The sequence below is a fragment of the Octopus sinensis genome, linkage group LG26, assembly GCF_006345805.1.
Source record: "Octopus sinensis linkage group LG26, ASM634580v1, whole genome shotgun sequence".
In the NCBI taxonomy this organism is placed as follows: Eukaryota; Metazoa; Mollusca; class Cephalopoda; order Octopoda; family Octopodidae; genus Octopus; species Octopus sinensis.
In genome coordinates this window covers 137,188-160,973 of record NC_043022.1, presented here as the reverse complement: position 1 = coordinate 160,973, position 23,786 = coordinate 137,188, and the positions used below count along the sequence as shown (strand labels likewise).

Below are 23,786 nucleotides of genomic sequence, written 5' to 3'. Positions count from 1 at the left end.
ACAATGAGAAACAAAACATAGACACAAACCAAAGGAACTGGACATTTTTTTAACAACAAAAAAATAGAGTACAGGACAATTAACACAAAGAAAAAAACCCTTCTTAAGTCGTTATGGTTTCATCTACTTTACGTTTCGACATACTAATTGTGAAAACTAATTTCTGTCTGTCAGTATGTCACAGTTAGAACGCCTCCCTCACTATTCAATGACACTCATACTATTCCTCATGATGGGGGTCACAGTAATAGTCGCTATAGAGACGGGGAGGGTGGTGGCAAAGACACAGAGAGAAACAAAAAAATTAGGAAGAGAAAGAGACACAAAGAAATTTAAGGAGATTTGATGATGTTTGTGCGTTTATAAATGTAAATAAACGAATATTTGTTTTCTTTTTATTAGAAGCGTGGAAATGCGTATGTACGATACAAATAGGATGATATATTTTAGAACGCAGAGTTGCCGTTACAACAGCGGGAATACACGGCAATTTACCCTTCTAGGGTTGTTGACAAATGCCTCCGCTTTGTAAAGATAATTTGCCCAGTTTTCCAATGTTCTGAAGGGAAATCTGCGTTCTAAATAAATCGTCTTATTTGTATCGTACATCACAAAAATTCATGAACTGATCTTGGAGGAACATCGCCGAAAAATTGACGAACTTTTTGATATGACTACTGTGTGCTAGAGCTGCTGCCGACGAATTTTGAGCGAGAAATTGCGAATGAAAAGAGGTTCAGCAAAATGTGTGCCTCGCTTGTTTACAGATCAAAAAGCGTCACGAGTGAATATAAATCAGGAACTGAAAGAACAATTGGAAGGTGATTCGGACCCATTTTCGAAGATGATCACTCTATGACGATAGCTGGTGTTCCGGCTACGACGCGGAAACGAAAGAGTAATGAAGCCAATAGCAGCATTTAATGTAACCACGCTCCGAAAACGCCTCGAGTGAAGCCCTGTATCAGGACGATGTTGGTTAGTTTAAAAAATGCGAAAGAAATTTTCCACACAGAATTTGTTCCTCCTAGTCAAACAGTTAACTAGACATTTTACTAGGCAGTTCTTAAGTGTTTACGAGAGGCAATGAGACCAAAACTGTATCAAAGTGGGAAGTGGTGGTATCATTACGGCAATGAACCTGGGCACATTGCCTTGGATGTGAGACAGCTGTTGACCAAAAATGGCATGACTCCGCTTACTTACCCTTCCTATTCACCCGATCTTGCTCCCTGCGGTTTGTTTTTGTTCCCCAGATGATAAAGTTCTCAAAGGAAAGCATTTTGCAGTTGTGGAAGAAGTGAAGAAAAAACGACGGACGTATTGAAAGGCATCACGTCGCAAGAGTTCCAGGAATGCTTCTAACATTGGAAAACACGTCTAGACCGATGCCTTGTTTCAAATCATAATTTTGTGAATGCGGCAAAAGTGTAAACTTGTAAAACCAAGTGAATGGTGAACAAAACAATATTGCAAAATTCCGGTTTCTTTTGGGTACACCCTCGAACATACAGACACATCTTGAAATATCAGGAACAGCTCGAGGGATATAAACAATTTCGAACACAGATGCACACGATATGTATTTTGCTAGATCCTGGGTAGCCTTCGCTAATAGGCGTAAGAAAATATATTATTTTAATCCGCCTGGTACCATAAGCAAGCGGGATAACTCGCATTTATCTCCCGTTCAGGAGCAATAGGCATCGAGGTTTCGTCATTTTTGTCACTCGTTAATATCACGTTCCCGAACAAGGCTAGATGCAAGCTAAATCGCTGTCTATGACCATATGCAAAATGGTGTAAAACACACCTGCCGTTATGTCCCAACGTTTCATGCTACGGAAATAATTCAAGTCTGAGTTATAAGCAGTTCCAAGAGATTAAACTAAAAATCTGTAAATTTAATTATTAACGAATTTTCATACCGAGATAACAGATATAATAATTTTCTGCATTTCGTTGATTAATCAGCCCTGGATTTCATAAGATATATGTCCGGATTTGAAATCCCTATTCCTTTATGCTTTAGATGCGTGTATGTATGTATATATGTATGTATGCATTTGTATGTATACACTAACGGCTCTTGCTTTCGCTTAATAATGTATAACATAGAAATTATTGCACTATTCCTTTTTATTTTGAATAAACTGTTCTAAAAAGATACCAAAATTCTGTCTATGATCGGTAATTCACTAAGAATTGTAGAATCCACATTATTCAAATGATGATTCTGGCGGGAGAAACTGATGGAGACTATGAAGATGAATGGGATTTCAGCCTTGGTAAATAAAGTTGATGAGGATCATGACCATGAAGAAAATATTAATGATAATGATTAAGAAAATAAACATGGACACAATACGGAAAACGCTGTAAAACAAATTTAAGACGAAGGATTGGATAAAGAAGAAATGAAAAGAAGTAGAAAGATCAGAAAAGGATTATGAAAAAGTACAACAGGCATAAATAGTAGTATTAGTATTAGTAGTATCCGTTGTTGGTGCTGCAGTTGTTGCTGCTTTTGTCATTGTAGAGGAATAAAGTAGGAATACGTGGTGGTAGAGGGGCATGGGTGAAGGAGAAGGAACGACATACAGAAAGCGAAAACGGAAATCTCGTGTTGTGGGTGTAAAGGATGAACAGAAAAGCATAAAATAAATTACTAATATTTGGAAGGTGTAGCAAAATTCAAACATGAATAATCTAACTCTCAATATACAATTAGAACGGAGAGCCATAAATGGTAAACAGCGTTGATGAGAAGTAAACACCATTAGTGATATCCGAAAAGATATACGAACACAAGTCGATACACTCGTACACATTCACTCATACTCACACACACAGACGTATAGATATGTATGCACATACATACCCAAAATCATATTCAGTAATCCTCGCTATATCGTGGTTCACCTATCGCGGTTTATTAATTAAGCTTACGTCTATTTATCTGTGGTGTTGCTTTGCATTTATAATAAGATGAATATATACAAATTATTAAAAAATAATAAAATATATACAGTACAGTACTATTTCTACTTCGCGGATTTCCACTTATCGCGGAGTTTTTAGAAGGTAACACCCGCGATAGTGCATCAATTAATGTACATGAATTATGAGAAAGACATACATAAACCCACACAAACACAAACCCCCACACCTTCCAAGACATTCGCAAAGATTTGCATATTCCTATGGAAAGTGACTGAGAATATATAGTGTGCCAAGGAGAGTGAGAGAAAAAAGAAAGGATGGAAAGATGTGAAATGTTTCGAATTATTTTGTCAATAAAACACAATCAAAGAATTAATACCACTTACAGAGTCTTTAAACTGGGAAGATTTTGAAAACATCCTACTTCAATCTCTGTGATGTCATTGTATTGCAAATATCTGTAACCAAAAAATGTGAGGTGTGAAAAATTTGTGAAGAACAGATTCAATATAAAATATTACGTATAGTGCATAAAAATTTAGAAAACCAGACGCTGTAGAAGATGGAGATGATGACGAAGATGATGATTATGAATGTAATGGTAGTGGTGATGGTTATGATGGTGGTGATGTTGATGTTTTTAGTGATGGTGGTGGAGGTGGTTGTGATAGTGGTGGATATGATGATGATGAGGATGTTGATGGTGCTTATAATAGTGAAGTTGATGAGGAACGTTATCGCAATAATAATCTTGATGATATTGAGTGTGAAGATTTCATTTAACCGTAAATATTTTGAGGGAAACAAAGAAAGAAAACGATTAAAATTTGGAAAATTTGTATATGGGTAAAGTAGCTTTGTGGAGGTGCAATGGCCCAGTGGTTAGGGCAGCGGACTCGCGGTCGGAGGATCGCGTTTTCGATTCTCAGAGCGAAAACAACTAAAGCTTCACCATGCTCCGGCAGGGGTGGGGGCGACCCCTGTCGTACTCTTTCGCCCCAACTTTCTCTCACCCTTTCATTCTGTTTCTTGAGTAACGCTGCGATGAACTGGCGTCCCGTCCAGCTGGAGGGAACACATACGCCACAGAAACCGGGAAACCGGGCCCATGAGCCTGGCTAGGCTTGAAAAGGGCGCACAAAAACAGTAGCTTTAAGTATACAATTACAAGATTGGGGGACAGCATTCAGCATTGATTCAGAGATAAAAACAGTAAATAATATAGAGACAGGAATGCTACACGAGTATTGAATCACTCATACACAAAATATAAACACTTGTATGCACATATATAAAATCTGTTGCTTGAACAATCACACATTCATATATCCTAGCACACACAGACACACATGTTCACTAACAAACGTACACACACTCATATTCACAGATATTCTGAAACAATCACGTACACAGTCGGAGAGGAAGTGAGAATGCAAGAGAGAGGACAGAGAGAGAGAGAGAGAGAGAGAGAGAGAGAGCATAATAGAATGCGATGGTACTTAAAATTTATAAATATGTGGAATACTATCATAAATGATGAAAATAAAACTTCTGTTAAACTAGAAAAGTTCTGGGAACTTTTAAATATTGTTGATGGCATTATTATACAAATTTCTGTAATCTGAAGTTAAGTTGAAAAGAATACGTAAAGAGTTTTGGAACAAATATTAAATATTATAGCGAAATAATTAGATCACTGTGGAGAAGGAAAGTAAATAGATGCTGATGGGGAACAATAAGACGATGATGATGATGGTGATGATAATAATGTTTATGATGTTGATGATGATGATGATGATGATAATGTTTATGATGTTGATGATGATGATGATGATGATAATGTTTATGATGTTGATGATGATGATGATGATGATGATGATGATAATGTTTATGATGTTGATGATGATGATGATGATGATAATGTTTATGATGTTGATGATGATGATGATGATGATGATGATAGAGAGATGATGCTGTTTATGGTGTCAATGATGGTGATAGTCTTCTCATCTACTTCTACTTCTTCCTTTTCGTGCGTCTCGTCATCGTGCTCCTCCTCTTCCTCCTTCTTCCATGTCTCCTCCTTCTTCTTCTTCTTCCATGTCTCCTCCTTCTTCTTCTCCTCCTTCTTCTCCTCCTTCTTCTCCTCCTTCTTCTCATCCTTCTTCTCCTTCTTTCTCCTCCTTCTTTCTCCTCCTTCTTCTCCTCCTCCTCCTCCTTCTCCTCCTTCTTCTTCTTCATCTTTTTTTTCTTCTTCTTCGCCTCCTCTTCTTCTTATCTTCATTCTTATTTCTTCTCCTTTTCTACTTTTTCTATTTTCCTGTTCTTCTTCTTGAAGAATAAGAAGAAGCAGGTTGAAGAAGGTAAAGAAGAAGAAAATGAGGAGACGGACGAGAAAAAGAGGTGGAAGAAGCAGAAGTAAAGTAGAGAAAGAATAAGGAAAAGAAGAAAAGAGTGACGAACAACAAGAGGAGAATGAAGAAGAAAAGAAGAAGAATGAGAATGAGGGAAAAAACAACAAAACAACAGTAACAACAGCAAAAATAAAAAAGAATATTGTAAAAAGTATGTGTCTAACTAATTCTAAACATACTAGCACAACGGGTATTCAAGAATGTTATTTAGCGTTCACTCGTAGACATTCATAGATACACAGAGACATGCATATCCATGCACTAACTGTTTCCCTAAAGTATCACGCTCCATATATTGCAAAACTCAGAAACGGGCCAACACTCACATATAGATTCACAAACGATAGAACACATCTTGGAAAGACGGGGGTGGGGATTTAAATGAAGAATGGGAAAATAGTATAGATTTAGAATGATGTCGCTGATACAATGCCATATAAGAAGACTGATTCAACTTACAGATCTGTTAATTTAGACAAATTTAGGAAGGTTCCTGCTTTGAGTTGCATGATTTTATTTTCCCGCAAATCCCTGGAATATAAAAAATGTGTTAAGATCTTTATTAAAGAGATATGTGACAGAATAGTAAATCTTACTTTTAAACAATTTGATGGTGGTCGAAGTAAAAGAAAAGGAAGAAGACTAAAAAGAAGGAGAGCAAAAATAATAGCAAGACAAAGCAAAACAAAAAGTCAAGAAAGAAGGAAAGACGAAGGAGTAGTCGAAGAAGAAGTAAAAGAAGAAATGGAATAATAATAATAATAATAATAATAAGCAGAAGAAGAAGAAGAAGAAGAAGAAGAAGAAGAAGAAGAAGAAGAAGAAGAAGAAGAAAGGAGAAGAAGAAGAAAGGAGAAGAAGAAGAAGAAGAAGAAGAAGAAGAAGAAAGGAGAAGAACCACAACAAGATGAAGTAAAAGAAATCAAACATGATGGGGCAGTGAAAACGGTGGTGATGATGATGATGATGATGATGATGATGATGATGATGATGATACTTATAATGAAGAAGTGGAAGAAAGCAGAAAGATCGCAAGAAAAAGAAGGAAGATAAAAATAACAAACAAGATGAAGAGAAGCAGCAGAAGGATGTGGTAAAAAGGAAATAGGTGGAAAGAGGGAGAATAAGAAGCAGAAAAGAAAACGATGCAGGAGGATAGAAGAGAGATGAAGAAGGAAAAGAAGAAGAACAACAGTAACAACAGCAAAATAAAAAGAATATTGTGAAAAGTATGTGTATGACTAGGTCTAAACATATTAGCACAAGGGATATTGAGGAATGTTATTTAGCGTTCATCTAGAAGTAAACGCCGAACAGAATATACACAACGAATCACACACACATTTTGATCCACTCGTAGACATTCATAGATACACAGAGACATGCATATGCATGCACTAAAGTATCCAGATCTCATATATTGCAAATCTCAGAATCGGGCCAACACTCACATATAGATTCACAAACGATAGAACACGTATTAGAAGGACGGGTGTGGGGATTCACATGGGGATTGGGAAAATATAGATTTAGAATGATGTCGCTGATACAATACCATAAAAGAAAACTGATTCAACTTACAGATCTGTTAATTTAGACAAATTTTGGAAAGTTCCTGCTTTGAGTTGCATGATTTTATTATCTTGAAAATCCCTGAAATATAAAATGTGTTAAGATCTTTATTAAAGAGATATGTGACAGAATAGTAAATCTTATTTTTAAATAATTTGATGGCGGTCGAGGTGGAAAGGAGAGTAGGATTAAAATGTACCTGAAAATCATAGTATTCATAATTTTTTTTGGGGGGGGGGCGTAGCAGCGAATATGTAAATGAGGCAAAGGAGAATAAAATATGGCGGTAGTGTTGATGACGAATATGTTATGATGCTGATGAGGGGTGATTCTGTTAATGTTAATTACTTTCATAATGATGGAGATAACCATGTTTATTGTGATGATGAATATGATGTTGATCATGGTGATGGTGGTGGTGATGTTGTATGTTGTTGATCATGATGCTGGTATTAAAGATTGTGCATCTAAATAAAACGGAGAGCAGGAGAAAAGAAGAAGGAAAAGAAGAAATATAGAAAGGAAAGGGAGAAAAGAGGAGTAAAATATGATGCTGAGCAGGTTGATAAATATGATGATGATTATGATGGTGATGATGATGATGATGATGATGATGATGATGATGATGATGATGATCAAGAAGAAGGACGAGACTGAGGGATTTTTAATTGCAGCACAAGACCAAAGCCTCCCCACCAGAAATTACCAAAAACATATAATGAAAAGAAATATAAGAATTAACTGCAGAATATGTGGAGATGGACAAGAAATAATAAATCATATTATCTCTAGCTGCCCAGTCCTGGCTAAGAAGGAATATATTCACAGACATGACAGAGTTGGAACCTACATACACTGGAAGCTATGCCAACATTATGGAATAACAACAGAAAAAAGATGGTATAGGCACACACCAGAAAAGGTCACAGGAAACGGGAAAGCAAACATACTCTGGGATATGCCGATACACACAGATAGAGAAATTAAGGCCAACAGGCCAGATATAGTTGTCAGAGATCATGAAGAAAAAAATGCTTTCTAATTGATGTATCAATACCAGCTGATGACAACGTGTCTCTAAAAGAAATGGAGAAACTTTCAAAATACAAAGACCTGGAAATAGAGGTAACTCGAATGTGGAATCTAAGAACAAAAAGAATCCCTGTCATAGTAGGCGCATTAGGTATGATAAAAAAATATTCAGACAAATACATAACAAAAACACCAGGACTTACAAACACGTATAACATACAGAAAATTGCACTACTAGGCACTGCACACATCCTACGCAAAACACTTTCAATACAGTAACCATCAGAGCATCACAATAAATCACAAGACATACCCAAGGCACACAGAGCGGCGCTCGGTAGTGAAGTGAAAGCACGCTATAAAAACAAAACTACAGAATAATAATAATAATAATAATAATAATAATAATAATAATAATAATTAATAATATGAAAACCACTGACAAATGGTATAAACATCATCCTGAAGCTATGACTGAGGGAGGGAAAAATGTGTCGATTGTATGGGACTTCTCCGTGTATACCGACAAGACAATAAAAGCTAATAAACCGGATATTATTATAAAAGATCAGACAAAAAAGATGTGTTTATTAATTGACATGAGTATTCCCTGTGATCACAATATAGCGGCGAAAGAATTTGACAAGATTAGTAAATATAAAGACCTGCTAATGGAAATTGAAAAAAATGTGGCATCTCAAGGCGACTACAGTACCAGTGATTGTAGGATTTCTAGGAATGATAAAAAAAAGGTAGTGAAACCTATTTGAAAAATCCCTACAGGAATTGCAAAAAATCGTATTAAGTGGAACGACGCATGTACTGAGAAGAGCACTATCGCTGTGAAAACAACATCCATCCATGAATTTATTTATTTATTAATTTTTAAATACATATTTTATCCGTGAATTTGCGTGTGTAATCTGGGAAAGCATACAATGCCCTTCTCTGCCCTAGGTGTATGGAAAACACTCGGCGAGGAACGGAAGAAAATTTGAAGAAAGAAGGAAAAAACATAATAATAATAATAATAATAATAATAATAATAATAATAATAATAATTGAATAATAATAATAATAATAATAATAATAATAATAATAATAATAATAATAATAATAATAATAATAATAATAATAATAACAATAATAATAATAATAATAATAATAATAATAATAATGCTCCCAGAAGAGCAGAAAGGATGCCGCAAGGGCTCATATGGCTGTAAAGATCAACTAATGATTAATAAAGCCGTAACTGAAGACAGCCACAGAAAGAAGAAAGGCCTCAGTATGGCCTGGATTGACTACAAAAAGGCGTTTGATAGCATCCCCCACACATGGATCCTCGAAACACTAGCCATTAACAAAGTAGCACCAACAATCATAAAATTCATAGAGCACTCTATGAATAAATGGCAAACAGTCCTACAGCTCCAAACAAAAGAGGGACTCATGAAAACCAAAGCCATCCCCATTAGAAGAGGAATATTCCAGGGAGACACGCTCTCTCCACTCCTTTTCTGCTTGGCACTGTCACCTCTATCTGATATGCTAAATAGAACTGGATGCGGATATAAAAGTTACGGCAAAACGATCAGCCACTTTTATATATGGATGACCTAAAACTATACGCTGCAAATGACAAACAGCTGGAAACACTATTAAAGACAGTTCATGGATTTACCAAAGAAATAGATATGAAATTTGGATTAGAAAAATGCGCCAAAGTAACCATGAAAAGAGGAAAACTAGTTAAGAGTAACAATCACACTAGATAAAACCAATGAAATAAAAGAATTAGACCAAAGCCAAACTTACAAATACTTAGGAATCCATGAACTAGATAAGACACAACACACACAAATGAAAGAGAAAATAAAAAAGAATATTATAGACGAGTTAGATCAATACTAAAAACAGAGCTCAATGCTAAAAACAAGATAATAGGTATCAACACTTTAGCTGTCCCAGTTATAAGTTACAGCTACAATATCCTTAACTGGACACGAAATGAACTGTCCAAAATAGATAGGAAAACAAGAAAAATACTGACAGGATCTAGGATGCATCACCCAAAATCTGACATAGAAAGACTATATATACAACGTATAGAAGGTGGTAGAGGCATTATACAGCTGGAAAACTACTATAAAATAACCACCATAGGACTGCAAAAATACCTACTTCAGAAGGAAGGAAAACTGATCCAGATAGCAGCAAAACACGAGCAAAACAAAAAACTGTTCTCAGTATTTAAGGAAGCTGACAAATACAAACAAGAAATCATACCACCTAATAAACACAAAGAAGAAGAAGGAGATGATGAAGAAACAACAAAAGCTATAAAACAAATGAAATCCAAACTAAAAATAGAACAGCAACGAGCCATGATAAAACGATGGCAAGAAAAGCCCCTTCATGGTAAATACTGCACTAAACTAAACGCAAAAGAAATAGACAAAGAAAAATCCCAGCAATGGTTGAGAAGCTCAGGACTCAAAGCAGAGACAGAGGGATTTTTAATTGCAGCACAAGACCAAAGCCTCCCCACCAGAAATTACCAAAAACATGTAATGAAAAGAAATATTACAAGTAACTGCAGAATATGTGGAGATGGACAAGAAACAATAAATCATATTATCTCTGGCTGCCCAGTCCTGGCTAAGAAGGAATATATTCACAGACATGACAGAGTTGGAACCTACATACACTGGAAGCTATGCCAACATTATGGAATAACAACAGAAAAAAGATGGTATAGGCACACACCAGAAAAGGTCACAGAAAACGAGAAAGCAACCATACTCTGGGATATGCCGATACACACAGATAGAGAAATTAAGGCCAACAGACCAGATATAGTTGTCAGAGATCATGAAGAAAAAAATGCTTTCTAATTGATGTATCAATACCGGCAGATGACAACGTGTCTCTAAAAGAAATGGAGAAACTCTCAAAATACAAAGACCTGGAAATAGAGGTAACTAGAATGTGGAATCTAAAAACAGAAACAATTCCTATCATAGTAGGTGCATTAGGCATGATAAAAAATATTCAGACAAATACATAACAAAAACACCAGGACTTACAAACACATATAACATACAGAAAATTGCACTACTAGGCACTGCACACATCCTACGCAGAACACTTTCCATACAATAACCATCAGAGCATCACAACAAATCACAGCACATACCCAAGGCACACAGAGCTGCGCTCGGTAGTGAAGTGAAAGCACGCTATAAAAATAAAACTACTGAATAATAATAATAATAAAATAATAATAATAATAATAATAATAATAATAATAACAACATACTAGCAGAGCCAGAGACAATGCCTGAATGGCTCACGAAGGGGAAAACCATTTTAATTCCCAAATCAAATGAGACAGCAAAACCAGAAAACTACAGACCAATAACCTGCCTGCCTACAATGCACAAGGCATTTACTGCAGTGATATCGCAATGGTTTAACAAGCACCTGGACGAAAACAATCTGTTTCCAGAAGAGTAGAAAGGATGCCGCAAAGGCTCATGTGGCTGCAAAGATCAACTAATGATCAATAAAGCCATAACTGAAGATAGCCACAGAAAGAAGAACGACCTCAGTATGGCCTGGATCGACTACAAAAAGGCGTTTGATAGCATCCCCCACACATGGATCCTCAAAACACTAGCCATTAACAAAGTAGCACCAACAATTATAAAATTCATAGGGCATTCTATGAATAAATGGCAAACAGTCCTACAGCTCCAAACAAAAGAGGGACTCATGAAAACCAAAGCCATCCCCATTAGAAGAGGAATATTCCAGGGAGACACGCTCTCTCCACTCCTTTTCTGCTTGGCACTGTCACCTCTATCTGATATGCTAAATAGAACTGGATGCGGATATAAATGTTACGACAAAACGATCAGCCACCTTTTATATGATGACCTAAAACTATACGCTGCAAATGACAAACAGCTGGAAACACTATTAAAGACAGTTCATGGATTTACCAAAGAAATAGATATGAAATTTGGATTAGAAAAATGCGCCAAAGTAACCCTGATTAGAGGAAAACTAGTTAAGAGTAGCAACATCACACTAGATAAAACCAATGAAATAAAAGAATTAGACCAAAGCCAAACTTACAAATACTTAGGAATCCATGAACTAGATAAGACACAACACACACAAATAAAAGAGAAAATAAAAAAAGAATATTATAGACGAGTTAGATCAATACAAAAACAGAGCTCAATGCTAAAAAGAAGATAATAGGTATTAACACTTTAGCTGTCCCAGTTATAAGTTACAGCTACAATATCCTTAACTGGACACTAAATGAACTGACCAAAATAGATAGGAAAACAAGAAAAATACTGACAGGATCTAGGATGCATCACCCAAAATCTGACATAAAAAGACTATATATACAACGTATAGAAGGTCGCAGAGGCCTTATACAGCTGGAAAACTACTATAAAATAACCACCATAGGACTGCAAAAATATCTACTTCAGAAGGAAGGAAAACTGATACAAATAGCGGCAAAACACGAGCAAAACAAAAAACTGTTCTCAGTATTTAAGGAAGCTGACAAATACAAACAAGAAATCATACCACCTAATAAATATAAAAAAGAAGAAGAAGAAGATGAAGAAACAACAAAAACTATAAAACAAATGAAATCCAAACTAAAAATAGAACAGCAACGAACCATGATAAGACGATGGCAAGAAAAGCCCTTTCATGGTAAATACTGGACTAAACTAAATGCAAAAGAAATAGACAAAGACAAATCCCAGCAATGGTTGAGAAGCTCAGGACTCAAAGCAGAGACAGAGGGATTTTTAATTGCAGCACAAGACCAAAGCCTCCCCACCAGAAATTACCAAAAACATGTAATGAAAAGAAATATAACTAGTAACTGCAGAATATGTGGAGATGGACAAGAAACAATAAATCATATTATCTCTGGCTGCCCAGTCCTGGCTAAGAAGGAATATATCCACAGACATGACAGAGTTGGAACCTACATACACTGGAAGCTATGCCAACATTATGGAATAACAACAGAAAAAAGATGGTATAGGCACACACCAGAAAAGGTCACAGAAAACGAGAAAGCAACCATACTCTGGGATATGCCGATACACACAGATAGAGAAATTAAGGCCAACAAACCAGATATAGTTTTCAGGGATCATGAAGAAAAAAAATGCTTTCTAATTGATGTATCAATACTGGCAGATGACAACGTGTCTCTAAAAGAAATGGAGAAACTTTCAAAATACAAAGACCTGGAAATAGAGGTAACCAGAATGTGGAATCTAAAAAACAGAAACAATTCCTATCATAATAGGTGCATTAGGCATGATAAAAAATATTCAGACAAATACATAACAAAAATACCAGGATTTACAAACACGTATAACATACAGAAAATTGCACTACTAGGCACTGCACACATTCTACGCAGAACACTTTCCATACAATAACCATCAGAGCATCACAACAAATCACAGCACATACCCAAGGCACACAGAGCTGCGCTCGGTAGTGAAGTGAAAGCACGCTATAAAAATAAAACTACTGAATAATAATAATAATGATAATAATAATAATAATAATAATAATAATAATAATGATAATAATAATAATAATGATAATAATAATAATAATAATGATAATAATAATAATAATAATAATAATAAGAAGAAGAAGAAGAAGAAGAAGAAGAAGAAGAAGAAAAGAAGAAGATCATGTATAAATATTAGAATATCAATTGTGTCGTAATAAATATACAGGTAACAGAGAATGTCTTGTAGGTTGCTCAGCGTTGATCTTGAGGTAAGCAACGTACTTAATATATAGATTAAATTGCACATTTTAATACAGTAGCACTCAATCATTCATACACAAAGTGCGAGTCACTTTTATATATAAAAAAAAAGACATATGCATGTCCTATAGGATTCCGCTCAATTATCACGCTCTTCTATGTCCCAAGTTTCTGAAATGCGCTCACACTCACATGCACAGGTTCAGAAATAATAGAAATCATTTTAGAAAGACGCGTGATGGAGCTTCAAATCGAGGATGAGAAACTCTTAATGAAATACGACAAAAGAAGGCTGATTCAACTTACAGAGATTCTAAACTGGACAAATTTCGGAAGGCTTCTTCATTGACTTCTTCGATTTTATTACCGCGGAAATCCCTGGAAACATAAAGCTGAGTTAAGATACTTCATGGAACAGATTTCAGACAGTATATAGATAATCATAACTAAGCAATTGGATGTTGGAAGAGATGGAAGGGAGAATACGATCATGATGAGCTCGATGATGATGATTGTGATAACGTTAAAGGGGGAAGTGATGAGTAGAATGATGAGGCAGAGGGGAGGAGTGCATGGAGACAGTGTTCATGACGATGATGTTATGATGCTGAACATGGCGTCATGCTGCTAATATTGATTATTCCGATAATGATGGGGATTACCATGTATATATATATATACACACACACACACAATATATATATACAACACACACACACACACACACCATATATATATACACCACACACACACATATATATATATATACACACACACACACACATATATATATACACACACACACACACATATATATATACACACACACACACACATATATATACACACACACCACACACATATATATATACACCACACACACACATATATATACACACACACACACACTATATATATATATATACACACATATATATATATATATACATATATATATATATTATATATATATATATATAATATATATATATGAGTTAGCGATGAATGTGAATTCTGTTGAAGATTGTGCATCTGAAGAAGAAGAAGAAGAAGAAAAAAAAAAGAAGAAGAGAAGAAGAAGAAGAAGAAGAAGAAGAAGAAGAGAAGAAGAAGAGAAGAAGAAGAAGAAGAAGAAGAAGAAGAAGAAGAAGAAGAAGAAGAAGAAGAAGAAGAAGAAGAAGAAGAAGAGAGGTGAAGGTATATTACTTATTGTCCCTCGGTTGTTACTAATACATTCCCGACGAACTCTCAGAAATTGGTTCGCCCACACTTACAGTCACAGACAGTCCCCAAAATAACACAGTTTGGACAGAGAGTGATAATAGATGTAGAAAGGGGTGAGGGAGCGTAAAATGAAGTCTGGAAAGTTATATAGAGAAATCTATCGTCAATGAAATGTTCTAGAGAAATGTTAATGTTGATTATTGTGATTATGATAGGGATTAGCAGTTTTATAGTGATGATTATGATATCGATGATGTTGGTGGTGAGGTTTTCTTTTGGCGATGATGATGATGGTATGAATCTGAATAAAAAGAAACACGAGGCGGAGGAGGAGGAGGAAGAATGGTGTTGATGAAGATGATGATGGTGACGTTGACGTTGATGATTGATGAGGATAAAAACAATGACGTGGATGATGATGGTAATGATGACGAAGGCAAAGACTTAGGTAATGACGATGTCGGCGAGGTGATGAAGAAGATGGAAAAGGAAGAAGAAGAAAAACAACAAGTAAATAATATGCTTTGAAATTAATTTGAAAATCAATAGAATTCTAAAAATACAACTATTTGGTTGTCCAGAAAGTTCGTGCCGATTTATAGTAGCTTACCTTTCGACTTATTTTAGATCGTGGTTGAATCCATAAAATCGGATTTGACTACATCTCCATTTAGAGCACAGTTTAAACTATCTTTTCGTGGAAGAAGGTTTATGTTCCTATAACCTGTATTAATTTTGTAACCCTTTAAAATGGAATATAAGAAGGTTCATTTTCGGCATTTGATGCTTTGGGAACCAGACAAAAATTGCCGTAGCTCGGCTGGGATGTGTTACCCACCCTCCATATTCACCAGATATTGCTCCTTCGCATTTCCACTTATTCTCTGCAGAATAGTCTTAATGGTAAACCTTTTAATTCCTTGGATGACGTAAAAAGATACCTTGATGAATTCTTTGTCATGAATCCACCTCAAATCTGGGAAGTTAAAGGAAAGATGGAGACTCATTGTGCAACGAAATGGTTCATATTTGGTTGATTAAAAATGTAATGGCGAGTAATTTATTGACCTTTTTCTTTCCTTTAAAAATCGGCACGAACTTTCCAGACAACCCAATACAAGGGAAATTCAATATTTAGCATTGATTTAGAAGGAATAACCGCACATAATAATCACACGAAGTTACGTATACTTATTAAGTCAAACACAATAAAGCACATTGTTAGAAAGCAAGTGTGGGATCTTAAAAAGAAGACTGAGAAGATACGAAAGACTTAGAAATATATCGTTGATCAAATACCATAAAATAATAGTGATTCGACTTACAGAGTTTGTAAACTGAAGAGATTTGGGAATGTTTCAGCTTCGATTGTATGGAGATCATTATAACTCAAGTCCCTGGAAATATAAAATTGAGTTAAGAACTTTTATGGAACAAATTTGTGACGGAATATTAAAACTGTAGCTAAATAATTATATGATGGAAGAGATGACAAATAGATGATCACGATGAACTTGATGGCGTTGTAGTTGATAATGTTAGGTTGGGCGGTTAGTGATGAATACGATGAGGATACAAAAGAGAAGAAAATATGGTGATAATGTTGATGACGCAGATGTTATAATGCTGATGATCAGGTGATATTGTTGAAAATGATAATGATGATGTTGGTTTTGATGTTTTCTGTTTGCGATGATGGTGATTTTCTTGAGAAAATTCTGTAGTTAGTAAGCTATTTGTTGTTAAATTTCTCGTATTTCGGCAATTTCAACCAATCAACGACGTCTTTTGAGTTGAATACAATTACTGTCGTTGTTTGTCAACAAAAAGTTCCGGCGGTATATTTCGTTTAAGAAACAGATTGAAATGCAATAAAATAGATCGATACTCAGTCGCCGGCACCGGATGCCACGACTTATATGAAACATTAAACATACATTATGAGGGCTAAACCGATTAAAACGATTACGATATAAAGGACATTAGTAAATTATATATTTAACATTAAGGATGTATATACCAAATTATATATGTACTTAGTGTGTAACCCAGATTTTGGTGGATGGGTGTCTTGTGTTTACAAGAAAGAAACAAAGAAAAGGGGACAAGGTTTGGGTATTGAAATTTATAAGCGTATAGTAATGTATAAATACATTTTAGTATATGAATAACTTAATGAATAAAGGGTATTAATGATGAGAAGCGATAATTAATAAATGAATGAACCAGTATTGCATATAACATTTCATGCATCCAACATAATATGAATTCAATTTATATTCATCATAAAATTTATTTATCTATACATACAATAAATACACTGTATGATGGTATGTATATATATATACACACACATACATGTATTACATACAAATTTATTATTTATATTATACATATCTATAAATTTATATTATATAATGATGCGAAAGATGCTGCAAATATAAACATCTTGTGGCCATAAACTGAGGGGTCACTCGTAAACAGAGCTGGATAACAAAACCGTTCCCTCCTTTAGTGTCCACCTATAATTATGACCCTACAGTGATGAAGGGGTACAAAAAATGATAATCTTCTAGTTTTGTGTGCGTTTCTCTTTCAATTTCTTCTAATACTTTTTTCTTGTTGCTGTTACAATATGAATTTGCTACATATTTAATATATAAAGAACATAGATAATATACACCGCCGAAACTGACAAACAACAGCAGTACTTGTATTCACCTCAATAGACGTCATTGATTGGTTGAAATTGCCGAAATACGAGAAATGTAACAACAAATAGCTTACAAACTACAGAATTTTCTCAAGAACGCCAAGAGAAAAATATGTTTTATGTGGCACATTCTACCAATATACGAAGTTTAAAAGTGTTTAGTTACAAAAAAATATTTTAAAAATCTGCCGGTCAAAGTGAAAACATCAATCATTTAATCTAAAATGATACTCAGGAAGCATTGGATCCACAACTTACAACATAGATTAGTTTTTCAGTTGAACCGAGACAGACCGATCAGCTAAAACTTAGTTTTGTAGATTTTACAATTAATGTGTCTTTATTTCATTTGTAAAAAATATTGTGTTTGTGCTATATATATTATATTGATGACATCCTTAATAAAAACAAAGTTCTATAGGTTGTGCATACCGGGCTATTTTACATCTCCACTTAAGTAATTTAAGAGACGGGCAACTTTGGCGAATCTCGTAATTATCAGCAATTAAATTAGTATAACAGTAGAATTTTTAATTGTAAAAATAATACAAACACTCAATAATTAACACCCATTTTGCGAGTAAATCAAGGGATATCAGAATAACTTTAACCATAAACAATATGCTAAGTAATTTAGGAAATGATTTATACAACAGGATTTGCTAATACCAACAGGTTTCATACTTTCCGTTCCTTGAATATTGCCATAAGGAGTTTTGATGTAATAAAATCATCAAAGTTCAGATATTGGTCTCATCACATTTTTGTGAGCAATACTGTAAATTATAGATTGCATATAAGTTAATACGTACAGAGGGAGTATGTAGTTGAATTGTCCTCATTAGTCCAACATAACATTATGTGTTATTAAAGCTGAGGTCAATAACATAGAGTGTTAGTTAAAAACATAAACAACGAAAATTTAAAGCATTGAATGTGGAAAATATTTATAAAGGGTCTAATACTTACAAATCTACAACATTCGGTGGAATGGGTTGTGGGGCAGAGGTCAGTCCCCGAGATGAACAATCTATTCTTGTCTCATTATTTTTACATTCGCATGTCTTGCAAATGTCTGATGCAGCATGAGACTCCAAACAGAAACTCATAAAGAGTATCAACGCAAAAGTCAATTTCAATTGCTGGAACATATTTTCAGGCGTAGATTAATCTGTAAAAGAAGAAAATACAAAAGATCAGGAAATTCAATGTCAGTTCTTTCCCATCGCAAATTCTTCGTAGGACAAAGATTGCTCCCCTGTTCCATGAGATGAATTTATCCTTATTCTTTTCGCTTAAATTCGGATTAATATTGAAACATACAAAACTGAATTCGCTCATAGTTATAGATTATAGCTTCAATGATTAATAATGTCGAAGATTGAATATCAACTGAATATCAACCACACACGCACACACACATGTGTGTGTAATTGTATTGTATGTGTGTAATGTTCTTGTTATTTTTGTTATTTCCCTTTCCATCAACATTTTGTCCCCCTTCAGATTCTATGGAGATATTGTGCGAAGATGCTACAACTGACCAATTCCCTATCAACAGTCTCATACTCATCTTTTTCCCATGAAACCGAATCTACCATAACTACAACAACCCCGTGAACGTCTGAGGATCCCTAAACCGCAAACATCGGCAGTAGAAAAGTTTGTTCCTTGCTCTTATTGAAGAGCAAGTTCTTCCCAAATTCACAGTTCTCCAAACCAACAACAACAACTCTCAAAATTCTTTTCCCCGGGCTTCTCCATCCCACGCTGATTCTTTGAAGAATGACTTGGAGAAGAAAGATCAGGCTGAAAGATGGCAAACAGTCCCCAAAAGTGAAGCGAAAATGAAGGAGGGCACGGATCCCCACTCCAAGCACACAACAGAAGCAACTACAAACACAAAAATACAGCTACAACACATTTCACAACAACTGCAACAACTTCAACAACAAAACAACAGCAGCATCACCAACACCAACGGTATCATCATCATCAACAACAACAGCATCACCGACATCAACAAAAAACATACAAACTCTACCACAACAAAAACTGAAACTGTGGAAACAAAACAATTTAAACTGCACACAAAATATATCCATCAAATTCACTGAGGTGAACTAAAGCAACAGTGATTTGATGGACTGCTTAATTGAAGATAAAAAATTTAATCAAATCGGAATGGGGGAAATGAGGGAATTTCATCGACAAAACCACGATGGACGAGCTATTAATTAATACGTTTCGGATATTTGAAAAACAATGCGAAAAAATTCTCAGCAAATGTGGGGATTTTAAAAGATGTTATAGATAAAAGCCTCTCAGAAGGGAGGTCCAGATAATTCCAGACTCCCCAGGTTTCTCAAAAATGAAGATAAATTACCCCCCCTTTTTTACTTTCTTCGACTAGCATGCCTGCTCTGAAAATGGAATATGAGGATGTGCGTGGCCTGGGAACAAGTTGGAAGCCGGTCGCTTTAGATGTAGCCTCCATTAGCAAGACAAGAATATCCGGAAAGCATGCCTCCTTTTTTGTTAGGCTACGAGTTATTCTAATCTTGTAGACTGTCGGGCGTGGGCCGCTGTGTAGCACTGCTGTCCTTGTAATCTCTAGACCTCACAACAAAGGGTGCAACGCCGAAATCTATAAGACCGAGAAGAGGCGGCATCTCTAGCGAACCAAGTTTGATACTGAAGTGTCCAACAGGTTGAATCTGACTTAAGTAGATGGCGCTGTACATTGTAGTGACCAAGCTTCTAAAGACAGGGACTAGCAGACGGATAACGATGACCTACCCTGTCAAATTCTGATCCAAATTGACCTGAGATCCTGCGAAACCCAGATGTATTCCGGTCCCCTTCCGTGATTGCTATCATTGTTCAGCCTGTCGAAGATCACAGATTTGTACGTCTCCAAATATACTACTGACAACCAACGCTAACATCTTGGCGAGTTATGAGCCTAACGTTTTCAATCACGTACCCTTGTTTGGATTCTTCCTCAGTAATACCTCCACTCTTTGGTTTACACGTCTGGAAACAGTCCCAGTTTGTTGCCAGCTACAGCAAAAAGTTCCTATATGGAAATAGAGTTCTTAAGTTACTTTATCCAATCCTGGAGATTTATGCCCCTCACAGCGGATCAGCATATCTATCACTTCATCTGCTGACATCAGTTTCCTGCAACACTCAGTCTCCCTGTCTGATACGGACAGCAAACCATCCACGTAGTCCTTAAAGCCCGCTGTCTCGTTTATATCGCTCCTCGAAAACACTTTGACAAATTGCTACCGAAACACAGTAGTCATTTGTTTAGAATCGGAGTAAACATTACCGCTACGTTCTTCCAGCGACTGAATACTTGCTATAATTATATGCTGCATCTTTACCAGACGGGACCAACCGACGGTTTTTGAGCTTGCATGTTTCAGAGAACGCAATGTAGCTCGGACAATGCAATCTTCGTGTTCCGCGTCGGTAAATGGTCGAGATCCATTCTCACCGCTAGCGCGTTCTTCTCTCTTTCTCTTCTCTCTTATGTACCTCTTCTAAGCTACAGTTTATTTTCTATTCTCTAATTCTCTATAACAATCACTGCTGAAACAGATATCACTGATTTTCCTCTTTAGTGAAACCCACCACCTGTTGTTCATGATCTCCCCTCAATTCTTGCTTGACTCGTATACTAATCTAATCCCTGGAACATTTTCAAACCGGAAAGGACACGTTCATCTTCCAGTTAAAGTGTCCTTGTTTATTAGTCTTTTCTATATTGACTATAAAGGTCCCCAGTTTGTGTTCTAAGTAGCCAACTATCTGAAGCTGTGGATAATGTACACTACACCTAGCCGCTAATCTTACAAAACCCGATCTAAATATCATCTGGATGACCCTCTGCAATTTGATCAATTGCACATTGGTGTATACGGAAAATCGAGGCCTGTCATAAAACTGGAAATACCACAGAGCACTTGGGTTGTTTGTGCACCCCACTCTTCTACTCCCACATAATATTCATGTGTGTTCAAAGACTCGTTCCAAGCACCCACAAACACTGATGAGTGAGATATTCCCAGGAAAGACACTAGACGCTTAAAGATATCCGGGTTCCACTTTTTCCTTTCCAGCTGCTCATATCCAAGGCCACCTGCCTCCCAACCAGGTCTAAGAAGACTTTTTTGAGGCCTTGCATAAGCCTTCAAAGATCCTTCTGTATAACAAGTCTTTCAATCCTTCCACCACATGCTGGAAACTTTTCCTCAAAACATGGTATATTGTTGCTGGAGTTACTACCAGAGCCTTTCCTTGTATAGTTTCAGAAATGTTGAGAGAATCAAGGCCCTCGCTTGTTAAAATTTAGTTTTTGTTAGAGTTTGTGAACTCTATGAGCTGAAAGTTTTCCTTTCGGAGAACTGTTCAGTTGGGAGTCTCATCCGTGAGAGGTCGCTCTAAATGTTACGTCCAATCCAGTTAATCTAATTGCTGTTTTGGTTGCTTTTGTCTGGTCCTTTTCTTCCCGATCCCGATGTGACTCTCGCTCTTGCTGAGAATGTTGTTTCTGTTCTTGATGTTGCTGCTGTTGTTGTTGAGCTGTTGAGTGAACGGTCTTCGTCCCAGAGCTCGCAAGATAGGAGCCTCGTGGAGCCTCGTGGAGCTTTAGGTGTTTTCGTGGTCCTTTACTATTCGTAAGACCGGCAGAAGAGAAAGCTGGTCAATCCCCGACACCGAGAACATCGACGGATGGATGAATGCGCATCCAGGCTCAGCGGTTGTGTAGGAAGTCGGCGACAAGAAACAGGAAGAAAGAGTGAGAGAAAGTTGGGGCGAAAGTGTACAACAGGGGTCGCCACCACACCCTGCCGGAGCCTCGTGGAGCCTCAGGTGTTTTCTGATGTTGCTGCTGTAGGTTTGCCTCTTGTTGTTGAAGTTGTTGTTGTGGCTGTTGTAATTGTTTTTCTGTGACTTTGCTTATGAGACTAGGAGCACTGGTCTCCCAGTTATTGAACTTGGTGCTCACACATTTTGAGAAATTAAGGGTCAAGTCAGTATTCTCACCAGCCCCACCCCTCATAATCTTTTCTGAGATTTTTTCTTTATGAATTTTCGTTGTTACAGTTGTTGTTGTTCTTGCTGCTGCTAATCTTCTTCTCATTCGTGTTGCTCGTTTGTTAATCGTGGCGGCTGCTGCTCATGTCTACGTTGCAGCTGTTATTCTTGTTGCTGCACATGTTTCCAGCACCTTTGTTTATAGTTTTATTGCTGCTATTATTGTTGTAGCTGTTGCTGTAGGAGTTGTCGTAGTTCACACTGGTACGAGGGGTGTTCAATAAGTAATGCCTCTGACCCACTTGCAGTTCTTTGATCTAGCTGAAATTTTGCATGTGCAATTATTTATATCTCTATAGATGAAGTGGGAAATTACAGCTCTGAACTAATTGTGGTTTCTGATTTACAGGTGTTTGAACTGAGTCAGGTGTGAAATGGAGCCTGTTGAGTGTCGAGCAGTGATCCGGTTTTTGTATTTGAAAGGACGCACACCACGGGAGACTTTTGATGAAATGAAAGTAACTTATGGTGATGATGCCCCATCATATGACCTTGTAAAACGCTGGCATCGTGAATTCAAACTTGGTCGGAACTCTATGGAAACAGCTCCCAGATCTGGTCGCCCCTTCTGCCATTGATGAGGCATCTGTCCGTCAAGTTGAGGCTGCCATTTTGGAAGATCGACGCATAACTATTCGCCAAATAGCGCATGAGGTCAAGATTAGTACCGGGTCTGTGGAAACTATCATTTATGACCATTTGCATATGCAAAATGTGCCTGCCAGATGGATTCCCAGGTTGCTCACACCTTTCCAGAAGCAAGAACGCGTCGAATGCTCGAGGATAAATTTGGAGATGTGCCAAGAAGATGAGTCAAAATATTTCAAAAGACTGATTACAGAGGATGAAACCTGGGTCCATCACTATGATCCAGAGACCAAAGCCCAGTCAATGCAGTGGAAGCGCCGTGACTCACCTCCTCCAAAGAAGGCAAGGGTGCAGC

At 36.5% G+C, this 23,786-nt stretch overlaps 1 protein-coding gene across 3 annotated transcripts in view; it reads right to left on the bottom strand.

The window, feature by feature from the left end:
• Window positions 1–3,300: 3,300 nt before the first annotated feature.
• LOC115224653 (leucine-rich repeat-containing protein 4-like) overlaps window positions 3,301–23,786 on the bottom strand; it is a 24,038-nt gene continuing 3,552 nt past the window's right edge. Inside the window, exons 2-7 of one of the 3 annotated variants that reach the window (XM_029795510.2) lie at window positions 18,704–18,905; window positions 16,347–16,418; window positions 14,104–14,175; window positions 6,939–7,010; window positions 5,817–5,888; window positions 3,304–3,401 (exon numbers count right to left, since the gene is read on the bottom strand). In XM_029795510.2, the coding sequence (XP_029651370.2) occupies window positions 3,326–3,401; window positions 5,817–5,888; window positions 6,939–7,010; window positions 14,104–14,175; window positions 16,347–16,418; window positions 18,704–18,885 (546 nt within the window). In that variant the 5' untranslated portion in view covers window positions 18,886–18,905 and the 3' untranslated portion in view covers window positions 3,304–3,325. Of the gene's footprint in view, window positions 3,402–5,816; window positions 5,889–6,938; window positions 7,011–14,103; window positions 14,176–16,346; window positions 16,419–18,703; window positions 18,918–23,786 lie in introns of all 3 variants that reach the window. The other 2 variants (XM_036513621.1, XM_036513622.1) reach the window with 2 other exon arrangements.